Consider the following 15310-nt stretch of genomic DNA (forward strand, 5'->3'; position numbering starts at 1 on the left):
GTAATGCCCAATGTTACTCAGGGTTAACCCTGGGTGTGGCTGGAAATGCCAGGGAGTTTAAAATGCTTACCTGGTAAGCAGTGCCCGCGGTGTACTCTAGGGATGCCCGGCATCTTCTTCCCCTGGCAAAGCCCAGCCGGCATCTGCATCCCTGGCATATGAACACTGGGACGCGAGGCCAGGGGAAGCAGATGCTGGCCAGGCATCTGGGTGTGAGCGTGCGGCTGGGGGCAGGACAAGGCGGGAAATTAAAAAAAAAAAGTATTTTTAAATGTACATTTAAAAATACTTTAAATTTAAAATAATTTACATTTAAAAATATGTATTATTCATACAGCCAGGGAAGTTAAAGCTCTCCAAGGCTGGAAAGGATACACTTTTATCAGTGAAGCTGGGTGACCCAGCAAACCCTTAACTCATTTTTTCAAAGACATTTGATATATGCTAGCAAATGTTTTGAATCCTGGACCTGATCCATTCCAGGTTTGCTGGATCACTTTACTGACAAAAGTGTACCCTCTCCAGCCCTGGAGAGCTTTATTAATCCGGGCCCAAAGTACTAAGCCATGTTTGCAAAAACAGCCAACATATTCCAGGGCTTCCTGTTTTTTAACAACTTTTGCATTTTCTTTTATAATAATTTTTTGAAAACGTAACAGACTGGCTGACTCCCACTTTCCAGCCATTCTATCTCCTTCCATGCTGTTAGTTGTACAGACAAGTGAAAAAAAAAAACACAACTTTATTTGATACACTCTGCAGCTATGTGAACAGAGTGAGGAAGCTGAACAAGAATCAGCCTAAACCAAAACAAAATAACACGGAAGTGCTTCCTGATTGGCTACAGCTCCCGTGACATGTATTAAGCGAGTCCGGCGCTGGTTGCTAGGAGACGATGAGGAAGCAATAGGCCGTCAGGCAAAGCTGACAGCAAGATGGAGGTAGAGGGTGTAGAGGAGGAGGCTGGGTTCCGGGATACGTTACTGACACAGGCGGCGGGGCTGCTTAAGGAGCTCGGGTGAGTGTCGGCCTATTCCCCTGTACGTGTGTTGTGTATGCATTGTGTGTACCTAATGTTGACATGTGCACAGCCTTAGAGCTGTCACCTCTCAGGGAACCTGAACACAGAGAGCGAATAATATTAATAACAATAATAATATTAGTAATAGTGCCACTTTATAATGGTAAAAATCCTGCCTGTCCCTGCCCTTAACACTTTGAGTTATGATGCAATCATGCAGCAAGTGAAGTCAGAATTCCTTATTTATATACTGTGCCCATCACCAAACCCTGACTAATATGCCTTTAAAAGGTCTTTGGGTTTTCATAAAGACAGGGAAAGTATGTGTGAATAAATGTAGGCAGTGCTGAGACCAGCTCCTTTAGTACTGGGCAGGCCAAAGTGCTTCAAAGTTTTCTTTTGGCATTAAAAGTGAACAAAGAGAAATTTTTAAAAGTAAAAAAAAGAAAATCATCAAAACAATACAATGCTAATAGAACTATTAAAACAAAAATGGGGTTTGCTGAGGGTTAAGAAGGGCTGGCAATGGTTACCCAGGTAAAGCTGCATTCTCCAAGTGTAATCTACAGGACTGCAGTATGAACGTTCGATTTTCATGATCCATTCCAGCAACAAAGAGTGACAGGAATGAACAAGCATTGTACATAGCATCGTTTTGTTCTATGGAGAGAGGGGAGAATGAGCAAGTGGCACCCGGCTGTGCTCTCCGCTCTTGACTTGTATGGCGGTCATTCCTCATCGGTCAGTTTATCCATGAATGACGTCAGGTGACCGATGTACTCACCAGATTCTCACCTGAGATGAGCATAATGGTTCATAGTTACATAGTAGGTTAGGTTGAAAAAAGACATAACTCCATCAAGTTCAACCACTAGGGAAATAAACATATCCCAGTGCCACTTGCTCATCCGATTGCCTCATGGAATCAGGAAGGAATTTGCTTCAACAGGGGGAAAAAAATTCCTTCCTGATTCCATGAGGCAATCGGATGTTCATTTATACATGGTGATCATATCCCCCCTTAAACATCTCTTCTCAAGGGAGAAAAGATTCAGTTCAGTTAATCTCTCCTCCATTCCTTTTATTTAGTTACTCTTCTCTGCACGCTCTCCAATTCCACATTGTCTATTTTGTGAACTGGTGACCAAAACTGGACTGCGTATTCCAGATGTGGTCTGACCAATGCTTTGTACAGAGGCAGGATAATGTCTCCATCTCTGCAGTCTATTCCTCTTTTAATACAAGAAAGTAGTTTACTAGCTTTAGATATTGCAGCTTGGCATTGCATGCTGTTATTAAGATCCTTTTCCATTTCTGACTCCCCCAAATGTATTCCCCCTAGACAGTATGAAGCATGAATGTTGTTAGTGCCCAAGTGCATAACTTTACATTTATCTATATTAAAACACTTGCCACTTGGCTGCCAACAGTACATCCAGGTCTGCTTGTAGATTATAGACATCCTGTATGGACCTAATTCCATTACATAGTTAGGTGTCATCTGCAAAACAGAAATGGTACTTTTAATCCCAAACTGTATATCATTTATGAAGATGTTAAACAGTAAAGGTTCAAACACTGAACCCTGGGGTACACCACTAATAACCTTAGACCATTCAGAGTATGAATCATTAATTACAACTCTCTGGATGCGAGCTTTAAGCCAGTTCTCTATCCATTTACAGATAGACTTTTCTAAACCTATTGACCCTAACTTGCATATTACCCGTCTGTGGGGTACAGTGTCAAATGCTTTAGCAAACTCCAAGTACACTATATCAACTGCTATTCCACTGTCTACCTGTTTACTTACTTCCTCATAAAAAGAGAGTAAATTTGTTTGACAACTTCTGTCTTTCTTGAAGCCATGCTGACCATCACTTATAATAATATTTTCTAGCAGAAACTCCTCTATGTGGCTCTTTATCAAACTCTCTAAGACCTTTCCAACTATGGACGTTACCGGTTACCTGGTAATGACTTTGCTCCCTTTCTGAAGATAGGAACCACATTGGCCTTACGCCAATCCATCGGTACCTTGCCAGTGAGTAAAGAGTCTCTAAAAATTGAAAATAATGGCTTTGAAATAATTGAGCTCAGCTCTTTGAGGACACGTGGATGTAATCCATCAGGTCCTGGTGCTTTGTCAACCTTAATTTTTTCCCAGCTGTTTCTTTATCATATCAATTCTGAGCCATTGTGACTCATTTAAGGCAGTGACATTGCTATTGTGAATTTGGACTTGAGCTCTGCCATTTTCCTTCGTGTACACAGAGCTAAAAAAAGTGTTTATTACATCTGCCTTGTCTTTATCCCCAGTTACCAACCCAGCGACATTCTTTAAGGGGCCTACATGCTCAGATCTGAACTTTTTGCTATTAATATATTTGAACATTTTTGGGGGGTTTGCCTTTCTTTCCTTTGCAATCTGTCTTTCATTGTGAAGTTTTTCACATTTTTTTCTCCTTTTTACATCTTTTGTTATATTCTTTATAGGTTACAAATGATGAAGGTGATCCTTCATATTTATGTTTTTGGAATGCCCTTTTCTTGTTCCTTATGGCTTTTTTAACATCAGCTGTAAGCCAATTAGGTTTTCATTTTAGCCTCTTAAACTTTTTACCTATTGGAATATATTTTTCAGTTTGCTTTTGTAGAACAGACTTGAAACATTCCCATTTCTGTTCTGTGTTCTTTGAGGACAATATTGTCTCCCACTCCAAGTCACAGAGTAACAGCCACTCTTAATAATGGAAAATTTGCTTTCTTAAAATTAAATGTTTTTATCTTTCCTGTTTTTGCTTCCTGTTTACAGCTTACATTAGATGAAATCATATTATGGTCACTGCTTCCCAGATCTCTTTATTTTACACATTTGTTATACGCTCTGCATTGTTAGAAAGAACTAGGTCCAGTAGAGTATCATTTCTAGTTGGGGCTTCTATAAACTGTACCATAAAATTTTCTTGTATTAAATTCACGAATGGGTGATCACCTGGGTGATCCAGCAAACCTGGAATGGAAGTCATTTGCTATTTGTTAGCAAATGTTTTCAATTCTGGACCAGATCCATTCTAGGTTTGCTGGATCACCCAGCTTCACTGATGAAAGTATATCTTCTCCAGCCTGGAAGAGCTTTAATAAATCTTGCCCAGTATGTCATATAATTCTGTCTTCTCCAATATTGTACTCCTGAACTGATTAAATGCACAGATCAGTCAGAAGGTTATCAGTGAAAACATCTGCTTGGCACTGCTAAGATTGTAGATTGTGCTAGAATTTCTAAAAGGGGAAAAACCTGTAATTATGGATTATCAGTAGCTGGGATGTGTACAGTATTTATATATTTCTATGTTTTGGCTCCTTTTGATTCTCAAACTTTTCTGCACATTCTATCTGATTCTAGCTTTACATTTTTTAAGAAATAGGAGCAGTTAAAAATGGTTAATAACTGGCTACTGAATATATATATAAATCTCAGTAGCCAGTATGTGTGCGTGCTCCAAATACTAAATACCCAGTTTCCAAGCACAATCTATAACTGTTATCAGCAGGAGTCCAGTGCATTATGATCGACCTGTTTACTCCTTGATCTTTGTCCTATCAATTTAATAGGGCTGTGAGTCAGCTCATAAAGTACACATTGTATCCTGGTGTACCAGTAGGGGAATAGCACTGCTGCAGAGCCATAACAACATAACTGGCATTACAGACCTTTAAACTGTGTTTTGCTGGGCAGGAAACTAGACTTTTCCATGAATGTGATAGTACACTCTCTGGGAGGTGCTTTCTTATTTTTTCTTGCACACTGAACATCTATATATTTATAGACTTAAAGAAGAAGTAACTAAAAAATGCCCAAAACAAAAAAAATGCACTTACCTTCAATCTTGCAGTACAGTTGATCGGTCTGGAGGTTTCTTCCATTGAGTCCCGTGTCGTCCCGGTATCTGTTTCCAAACCAGCGCCCCGCCATCTTCTCCTCTTCTTCCTACGTCACCTGACCCAGGCGTGTGATTGGATGACATAGGTTGAAAAAAAATTCGCAATTTTTTTTCTCTTCACGAAAAGGCGCTTTCTGCTCATGCCCGAGATGTTCTTCAGTTCCGCACTTAAAAAAAAAAAAAAAAATACAAACAAACTTTAACTTGCGTACTGTTCATCCCTGTGCTATATCAACCTCCCTGGCGGTATTCCCGAGTGTTGCTTGGGGTGGATTTTCCATATCAAAAGCGGTAAACCCGAGCCATACTCTGAGGGGAATTTCCAGGGAGGTTAAAGGTCCTACCTGGTTCCCAGGTTCCAGTGGTGTCCGCAGTGTCCTCTAGTGATGTCGAGCGTCTTCTTTCCCTGCCAATGCCTGCAAGGCATCTGTGCAAGCTGGCGATGCTTGCCTGCTTTAAATGTTGTTCTTGTTTCCTGAACCTCTACTTTACAGAAAACCAGACCTCCTTGGCCTCCTTCACCCTTTAGATGTACTCACTAATCCATGTCCTCCTGCCACCTCCTTTCTGCTAATATACATCCATGGTGATAACTGGTGTTGACAGTGTTCAGGCTTTGTTACCCACTACCTAGACCTCAGCACTGTCACATGGAGGAATTCACATGCTCCCTCATACCTGCAGCACAGGCCAAGAGTATAAGATTCTGGGGTAGATGGTGAAGACAGACTTCTAGCTGAAAAGGATCCTTCTTGGACAAAAGAAGATAATCAGCACTAAAAATACTGGAATTCTAAATTGCGCACTTTTTTCGTTATTTTAGTTACACAGGACCTTTGTCTGATGAAGATGCTCTGTTGAATTCTTGTGAGTTAGGAGCCACATGCCAGAAGTTTACCGCACTATGTGTGTGGCTGGTGTCGGAGCTAAAAGCAGTGTCTTATTTGGAGGAATATGTCAGCCCTACTGAAGGTGAGCGCTGTTTTTATATATCACAATGCCCCATTGGAGACTCCTAACTAGCAGATAAAGTTGATTTCTAGCTGAACATTTTTTTTTTTTTTTTTTTTTAATTGAGTAGATAAGGATTATAACCTCTGTCTGGCTTGGTGGAGTGGATATGTGGCACTGGATTTCCTCAGGTCTTGCGCTTTTTACCACCAAGTAGGATAGAGGTTGTGTGGGTGTCTATACTAGGCATACTATGCAGCATGTATGTATGTATGTATGTGTGTGTGTGTGTGTATATATATATATATATATATATATATATATATATATATAATGAAACACCACACCTTGATCTTAAAGTCCCAGTACATTTTACATTTTACTTTCCTTTTTTTTTGTAAAGGTAGATTTAGGTACATTAATCAACCAGGGAGTTTTAGAGGCTGAGGCTTGAAAGATGGAAAATGATGTACGTGGACACCCACTCTTCAGCAGTTGATGGCTGAAACAACTATGAATTTCATCACATAATAACCACAGTTATTGGCATAAACTATTTTTCAATATAGTTGTATCTATTTCCAATATTAGATGAGATTCATGTTATTGGGTAATTGTTTTGTGAAACAAAATTACATACTTTTTTTTTTTTTTTTATAAGGAAGTGCAGTTTTGCCTGGAGTTTCAGATACACAAATCCTGTGTATGTGATTATTGGCTGAGGATGGGACTGATAATTCACAGGGGATTCTTGTTTTCTTCTTTCTCTAATACAGTACATTACCTTCCCAGGCCCGGCTGATGCTGAGACATTTCAGCTGGAAATGAGTGGTGTGCTGAATGAACTCCATTGTCCATACTTATCCCTGACCACTGGAAATGTTACCTCCAGACTTTTCAGCTCCCAAAACTGCCTGCAACTTCTTGGTAAGGATGGTCATTGTTTAGAATTCTTTTTTTATCTTTATTTTTGGGAGTCATTGGCTAAATGACATTGGCTTTTGGACCTAGTTTGTCGGTCCCTTAGAACTGATCCTTGACCCTTTATTTCTTTATTTTTCCAATTCCATGGATTGGTGTTGATAGATCCATTTTTGGACAGATAGCCTCACATTCTCATCAGGCACACTTTGATAATGCAGAATTTATTGTTGACTTAATCACTGCACTCTGCCTATGCCCTTAGGCAGAGGAGCAACCCCAGATTAAAACATTTCCACCAAAACATGGGTACTGTTACTGTGGCCAGACCACTTAAGTCCACAGCATAGAAGGTCCTGTCTTTGCCTATATGTTCAATTGCCAACATGTAGCCATGCGGTTATGTTCTTTTTGGCCAGCTAAGGCTTTTTCCTGGCACACCTTTTACACTAAATGTTGCCTGCAGACCTACCAATGCCATTTTGGGGAGATCACCTTGTTTCCTAACATTGATTGTAAGTTTGTGGGCTAAACTTGTCGGGGCACCTAGTCCTGGACAAATTAGAGTCATTTGAAATTGCAAGGTGTAGATTATTTTCCTTGTACTAATGATTTCAGATAGGGTGATCATCCTTTTTAAATTCCTTTGCAAGACTTGTAGGTATCCAAAACCTTTTTTACTGAAAGCACAAGAGAGCTGTTTTGATCTTGGCATGATGACCACATACATCACTAGTAAAGAGAACACTAGACTCTGAGGTACTCTCTAAAGAGATATTAATTATTGACCCATAATCCACAACACCCCTGTCTAATTTAATGGATTTAAGGTGGTGAATTGTATTACCTTTATTTGTAGACACTGTTTAAAGCTGAACTAAACTGAGAAAACAAAAAACCATTGACAAAAATGCATCGCTGCATACACAAGCAGCCACTGGGGATAATCTACCTCGTACACAGGAGTTACATCATCCGATCGTCGAGGGGTATCAGTCTCCAAGGCAGTCTGCTGTGGAGCTGGCGGTAAGGATGTCGGTGCCTATCCGTCCTGGACCTGTCATGGCTGCAGGGCAACGGCACAAAGTATGTGCAATATTCGGCAAGTATGCTATGCATACTTCCTAAATATGACTGAAGCTCACCAACCACCAACGTGTTTAGTTCTGCTTACATGGATGTCTACCTGTTTTATTATGCTTATTGTTCACAATCTAAGTGAAAGGAATTCCCCTCTTGAACAGTTGTTGCCAGAACACAACACAACATTGAAAGTGATTACAATCTTTCCCTACACAAATAAAAAATGGTTTTTATACTTTACCTTTACAATGATAAAGCCAATTGCAAATAAGGGAGTCATACAGTAAGTTGATGTGAATAAAGGGTTTTGAAAATGTGAACTTTTTTTTGTGTTGTTTTTCAGTTTTCCTAAGCACAGAGCTGGAAGCAGCGAGAATCCTTAATCTCTGCAGTGCTCACAAATCTGAACCTGCAGATCAACAAGATGATGTCCTATGTGAACTACAGATTATCAGAAAAGCTTTAGAGTTGCCGGAAATTTTGCCAGAGATCCCTGTGACTCATTTTATTAAGCAGCTGGAGGACAAGGTACTTATGTTTTGGGTAAATACCCCTTTTAAGGGTACCATTCCTTTATAGTTCCATGGCCAACTTTGAGTCTAGAGCCACGGCTTTTAACTCAGTATTAATCTAGAGCTTTTAATCCAATTAGCTCACAGCTACTTTAGATTTGCTATCCCTCCTCTGTGCAAGAGGTGTATTCTCTGGGGGCTTTGCAATAAAAGACATGAAAATTCATTTCATTTTCTATTGCACTGGCCTATTGTACCACCAAAACCTCTGACACACAAGACTGGCTAGAGAAGTTGTATTATCTTATCTTATTAAGACTGATAAAATATTACCATTATGAAAATCAGTTTAGTTCTTTGTTTCATTTGTTTCTTTATTTCCTTTTTAGGCCTTCTTAATTAAAAATCAACCTTCTACCTCCAAATAAAAACCTGTTGTTCTTATGTCCCTTTCCTTTGATGTTTGTTTATCCCTGTAAAGCATTCCTACATTCCCAGCTAAACTAGCCTAAAAGTTTCACCATGCCCAGCTTTTTTGTTTTCTTCATCCACTGCCACTGCTCATGTTCAAGATCTGTAGACTTCTGGGAGATCAATGTCATACATCCTAGAGGCTTCAAGACAGTGTTCTTTCTTATGCAGTGGGTTTATTAAGGCCCCACTGCGTTTTCGGAGCAGCTCACCTATATTAAGTTGCTGGAGAGATTACATTTATTCATACATATATAAAATACTTTTATTTTTTCAAACAAGAGAAATGGCCAGGGTTGTCATCCACATAAGTAATCAGTTGTTGGCTTATATTTTCTCACCTGCATTAGAAAATATTGACTGGTACAATATGATGGCTTCGTGCAGCACAATAATGCATTTCCTTTAATTCCCAGAAGGATACCTTTTGAGTATTTCTTTGTTTTCCCCTTTCTCTTTTCAGATAACTGCACTGTCTTCAGTTGTACCGTTGTCTCCTCCTTTGTTAAAAACAGAGTTACGTCCAGAACAATGGGTAAGGAGGAAGCCAATTGTATTTTATGTATTCAAATTTTCAGCTTTGGTATTATATTTTTACAATGCAATGCTGAGCAGTTTAGACTTTAACTACACACAGTAGGCACTGTGCAGGTGGGGTGGAGCGTCTGTCTCTACCTTCCCTGATGCAGTTAGTCTTAAATGATCCTGTCAATTTCAGTCAGTGTAACTTGTACCAATATAGTTGGTGTTGCTTAGTAAGGTTTATATGAACCTAGTGAGACCTAAACACAGCGTAAAGCCAGTAGATGGTCCTTGTCTTGTGCACTTCTATTGCACTGTGTCGAAGAACATTTTGTGTACATTAGAGGGTTTCATAATATAAAGGATCTTGACAGGCATGTGGTTTCCATATTTGTCTGCAATCGTATTCAACTGAGACCTCTGATTTTAAATTTCGAACAACAATACTGAATGCCCAGGAATATTGAAAGGAAATATGCACTCCCTAAACCAACCCCTGTGTTCGTTCTACTTTTTATGGTGATATGGTGGGGGACCTTAGAATGTGAGAACCTGTGAGGGACAGTTAGTGATATGACAATGAACTTTGTAACGTGCTGCATAATATGTCAACGCTATTTAAATACTAGTAAATAATATACAGCCATTTTTCCTGCAGATGAATGCATTTACGTAACCCAATTTTACTATTTTCGCAGGAGATGCTGCAAGAGTTACACTGGTCTATGCTCCAAGAGTATGAGTGTAGAATGAGAATGCTGGTCACAAGATTTGATGTCACTGTGCAATCCTTTCACTGGTCGGAGAGAGCAAAGGTCAGAGGTTGTCACATTGTTAACATTAGGCTTGTAATTTAAGCAACCATGCAACTGGTCTAATCATTGAAATAAAGCCGCTCTTTGCAAAACAATGGAAATACTTGTCTCCCCTGCTATCTGTGCCACAAATGATTTACATAAATCATAAATGTTTCACTTAAGTCTGCTGGGAAACCAAAGCTTCTGAGAGTGGTAATTGCTTTGGACCAAGCAGTACTGATTGGTTCCCCCTGCCAACCTTTGGGGTTTTGGCTTCCCAGCAGATTTAGAGAGACAACTTAGCCAGGTGATGTTTGGTGTTGTGGCAAACTATTAAAACAATTTTTTTTCCCCCAATTTTAAGAGGAACTGAATTCTGAAAGCTATGCCCCAAAATGGGGAGCCAGAGGATGGTCTCTCTGATGCTTATTTTTCCCCATAACTGACTTACCATGACTTCTTCACTGTCTCTATGTACAGGTTGCCATCTTTATAGAAGCAGAATTTTGCTGCCTCATGTCAACTGCCTCATGGCAGCAAGATCTGCAGTGAGCAACATGGTAGTTACATCACAAAATCTCACTCCTATTATCGCCTTCGCTATCACACTTAGATGTACAGTTGTTATAAGGATGTAGGCACAAAAGTACCTACTTTTTACCTACAGTTTTTGAAGGGGTTCAAGTTTATTTCTGGGTAGTACCAAGGTACTTTAAACACTGCTACTTACTTTTCTTTCAGGTAGGATAAAAGTTTTTTTTGTTTTTGTTTTTTTTGCAATGGAAGGTACAGGTTACATGTCTAAATCTCTGCAGTATGAGACTGCATGATTTGTAACTCTCCATTTGTCTTAATTGACACAGGTAAAAGGAGCCTCTATGAATGATGTCTTCTGGCCCATCAGAAAGGCTCTTGTTGCAGAGTCTTTAATCACAATACCCCACCTATTGGCTGCACGGGAAGATTATTCTCGCATTGTCCACACCTGCAGTGATTCTTTCTGCCAAAAAACACGCAGCTCCATCCAGAAGGTAACCTTAAAGGTCGATAAATGTCTAAACCTGAGAATACCTTTGTGTAAATCCACTTAAAAAGGTCTTAACTGTTTGTAAAACTGCTCTTTGGTTTCCCCAGAAAATTGCCTGACCACTGTCTGTAGGCTGCTGACATTTGTTCTTACACAGATAGTGGTGATTCCTAGCTGCACACTATTGGCAGTGGACAGGCAGTTGAGTGAGCATGGAAGCTGATTTAAAAACACCACCAGTATTTACAGAACTTTTAAATGTAAGATTAATTGGGCTTTAGTAGATGTTAATAGTTATATGCAAACCTTAACTTTCAAGTTACGTTTCAAGCTTTGCCTTGCTTTCCACCCTCCTGATTTTACTTATTAATACTTTTGTATTGTGTGTCCTACTTGGGTAATAAGGAGGTTTTGGATTTTTATTTTGTTTTCACGAATACCTTCAACATTCTGTCATATGCTTAGATTAAATTGCCCAGATTTTGTCCGATTGCTAGGAAATTTTGGGACTAGGTATTTGGATTGATTTCTAGAATCTACAGCAGGAGATTCATAGCACTGTGAAGGCAGCCCTATTCAACAAGCTATCCGTGACCCTTCCCAGACCCGCAATGAAATTGATTAAATTGATTTTACTTGCGGGTAGAATTTCACTGGCCAAAGCCTGGAAGTCATCCTCAATATCATTGGATCCCATTTTCACCAAATTGAATTGGTCTATGGTAAAGGATAAACTTACCCATACCCTCAAGAACTCACTGGTCAAATTTGATGAAATTTGGGAACCCTGGATTTCTTTCGCCAACACATAGATAGTGATCTGTATAAAGTTACTTTAAGGTATAGTGAATTTGTCACCTCAGCCTCTCAAACATCCTTTACTTCCCCTTCTTCCTTTCCTTTTTTGTCTTTAATTTTTTTGTTTGTTGTTCTCTTAGGTTTATGGTTATGACACAATTATTTGTCAATACACTGTTCAAACACTGATTGGTGATGTTTTATTGTTATCTCTTGGCATATCTGCGACTGACTCTAGGATGATTTTTACTTTAATGTTGCCTGGATGTAGCAAATTACTTTGTTTGGGCACTGTTTGAAGTCTTTTTTTTTTTTTTTTTTTTTTTTTTTTTTTTTTTTTTATATATATACTTGCATACGATATGTGTCTTTTGCTTATCTTTATTGTCTTGATGATATTGTTTCTTCTTTGTAAAACAAAAACTTTAATAAAAATATTGAAATATAAATTGCCCAGATTTGTCTAAACTTTTTTATTCTCTGTTACCAGGTACTTATGACAGGCCATGTGCCTGATCGAGGAGGGCGACCCAATGAAATTGAGCCTCCTATGCCTACATGGGGCGAAAGGAAAGCAGGAGGTGGTGGACATCAAAGGTGGGGTAAAAGAAACAAGCGAAAGAAGAAGTGAGTGGCAGATGAAAACCTCTTTTTGGCTGCCTATTGGTGGTCTGATGTCTACCAACATTGTCTTTTTTTTTTTTTTGGGGGGGGGGGGATTGTATGAGCTTTTAAGCATATTCAAATTTGCTTGGTGTAAATTTACAGAGCTACTGATTTTTTTTTTTTTTTTCTCACCATCCGATGAGGCTAATATTAATACAGATCCATATACCTTTACTTGTTGATATTACCAAAATATTGAAGTTTTTGAGTGGAGATCGGCTTTACCGTCTAAATAAATGACCGAGCATTAGGTTGAAGACACTGTATAATCAAGCAAACCTGTGGCCAGCCTAAGCACACAAATAATCATTTATTCTGAACAAGAATTAAAAGTACTTTAAAAGGACAAAACCTAATTTACCTCATTTATCTTCTGCAGGCACTGTGGAGCAATTAATCTTTATTATATCTTTATATTATTATATGTTTAAAATATTTTTTTCCATTGTAACAAAATCTTGTCAGCCTGCCACCCCTCTAAAGCAAACATCCAGCAGATAATTCTAGGATGTTAGAAACCAACTGACAGTTGTTTATTTTAGAGTCCTAAGGTGGTCATTTATAAACGTAGCAATTTGATAGCAAACCCCTGATTGCCACTATTATAAAGTCACCTTTATAAGGATGATAAGAATTAGTACAGTGGCAGTTATTGCCACGCTGTATTTACACCTAAGTAGCCATCTGAAGTAATGTTTAACAGAAACATTACTTATTTCCATTGTGGCCTATGGGGTAAATCATTCTGATCACCACTTATGAATGTGGCAGCAATAAAAAACTGACAGTAAATAACAGTAACTGTCAGTAAATTGGTAATTTTTCATAAAAGTGACAGTTATGTTGGTTGATTGCTGCTTTTATAACTGGGGCATGTCAATTGTGCCATATTTTCTGCAGAAACAATTCGATATTGCTGCATAAATGGGCCCTAATATTGTTTGGCTGTTTAAAATCTGTTTTACTGCTTATTGAGCATATTCACAATTCTTTAATGCCCATAGTCTGAGCGTTGATACATAAATTATTGGTGTACCTTTTTTTTTTTTTTTTTTTTTTTAATGACCATTTTTGCTGCATGCTGTTCAATTGTACATCCCTCAGTTTGTTTTGTTTGTGTGTGCAGATTGAATTGTTCGTGTTCCTTCAGCTTGTCTTTTGTTTGCCTTATTTTGAATGAATGTGAGTTATCCAGTGACAAGTTTTCCTAAAGATCTCCAAGTTGAAATCAAAACTCAACTCACCCTTACTGTTGTCTGCTATTGCAGCCTGTATAATGGAAAATGATATCGAAGGACAACCTAAAGTTCTTTATGTGACCACTATGCTGAAACCAAATTTTGATGTATAAGACGGAGAAAAGCCCTTATTGTCCATAAATATTCTTAATATTTCTTCATTCTTGCAGTTTCCTGTTGGGGTAAACAATCATTAACAATGTAACGATTTCGATCAGGCATTCATTGTAGGTGAAGTTCTCAAGTGCATGGGTTTTAAATTACACCACCAGTGAATGCTTTGTGCACATATATTCATTGCTTTTGAATTATGCCACAAGTTATAAATCAGGCAGATCATTAGTGCTCGGTTTTATTTCACTCAATTGCAAACAATAAGTTTACTTTATAATTATTAGAATATGTAAAATGTTTTATTTCTGACTTCGGTTTTAGGGAGGAAGTTGCCAGCTATTTTCTTATATACAATGTACATGTATATATAATTAATTTGATTGTGGCCTGGAAATGTCTATTAATTAGCTGTACAGAGTCAAAGTGCAGTGAACTGTAATATGAAAAAATATTTTGGTGAGGCTGATTTGTGTAAATATAGATTTGCTTTATTGATTTGCCTCCACCTTATGTTAATGTGTGCAACAAAATTAATAAAGGAATATGTAAAGCCAGTGTTTGTTTTTTGTTGTACTCAAGCTATTGGGGCTACCAAGATCCATATAAGATGTTTATCATGGTTCTAGTACACTTGGGCATTCGATTTCTGATAAAACGATTATTTTTCAAGTGAATCCAACCTAAAATCTACTTTTGACCAATTGTAACCGACTGATTTTCATCTACTTAATCAGTTATGAAGCAATATGGTTAATCTTACATCTACACTTATGTCTCGTATACAAACAGTAGATTACATCACACCAAGATTTGCATTTCTTCCATCTGTGAGGTAAAAGCAATGGGTAGGAGCAAAATATTGTACAGGTATGTACAGTGTTTTGGGACTTTCCAAAAAAAAAAAAAAAATGGGTTGGCAAACTCCAACTCCTGCTTGTGTGTACTAGCCCTAGGTTTAATTCAGACCATTGCCATGTATTGATGCTTATCACAGTTTAGATTTTAATGAACCTGCAGTGTTTTATCCACAGTAGACCAATGCAATGCACAAATTGTACAAATTTGGGCTTTGGGCACCATAAAAATGCATCACATTGCATCAAGCCTTGTGTGTACGGCAATAGGAGACATAGGGGCTTCCTATGTGCACTGTTATAAGGTTGTAGTAGTGAAATTGACACTACGTGAGAAAACATCACGTATTCTTTTTGTGTGTTGAGTTTGAAGTCCATTCATTAGGAAAAC

General features: G+C 38.4%; 1 protein-coding gene across 2 annotated transcripts; it reads left to right on the forward strand.

The window, feature by feature from the left end:
- Window positions 1-860: 860 nt before the first annotated feature.
- On the forward strand, window positions 861-12764 carry FAM98C (family with sequence similarity 98 member C). Of its 2 annotated transcripts, XM_072431076.1 has the most exons (8): window positions 861-1018; window positions 5789-5937; window positions 6709-6843; window positions 8264-8448; window positions 9367-9438; window positions 10124-10240; window positions 11086-11253; window positions 12538-12763. In XM_072431076.1, exons 1-8 carry the CDS (start codon window positions 936-938, stop codon window positions 12676-12678), a joined length of 1050 nt encoding a protein of 349 aa, XP_072287177.1. In that variant the 5' UTR covers window positions 861-935; the 3' UTR covers window positions 12679-12763. The 2 variants fall into 2 exon arrangements, with proteins under 2 accessions (XP_072287177.1, XP_072287178.1); XM_072431077.1 differs by lacking the exon at window positions 861-1018 and having other exon boundaries at window positions 5794-5937; window positions 6693-6843; window positions 12538-12764.
- Window positions 12765-15310: the final 2546 nt, after the last annotated feature.

This window comes from Pyxicephalus adspersus, chromosome Z (assembly GCF_032062135.1).
Source record: "Pyxicephalus adspersus chromosome Z, UCB_Pads_2.0, whole genome shotgun sequence".
In the NCBI taxonomy this organism is placed as follows: domain Eukaryota; kingdom Metazoa; phylum Chordata; class Amphibia; order Anura; family Pyxicephalidae; genus Pyxicephalus; species Pyxicephalus adspersus.

Bases quoted from the DNA above. Each gene is read 5' to 3' on its own strand.
- FAM98C (XM_072431076.1), top strand. From the start codon at position 936: ATGGAGGTAGAGGGTGTAGAGGAGGAGGCTGGGTTCCGGGATACGTTA. The intron at 5,938-6,708 runs GTGAGCGCTGTT...TTACCTTCCCAG, and splicing joins ATATGTCAGCCCTACTGAAG to GCCCGGCTGATGCTGAGACA. The intron at 10,241-11,085 runs GTCAGAGGTTGT...TAATTGACACAG, and splicing joins ACTGGTCGGAGAGAGCAAAG to GTAAAAGGAGCCTCTATGAA.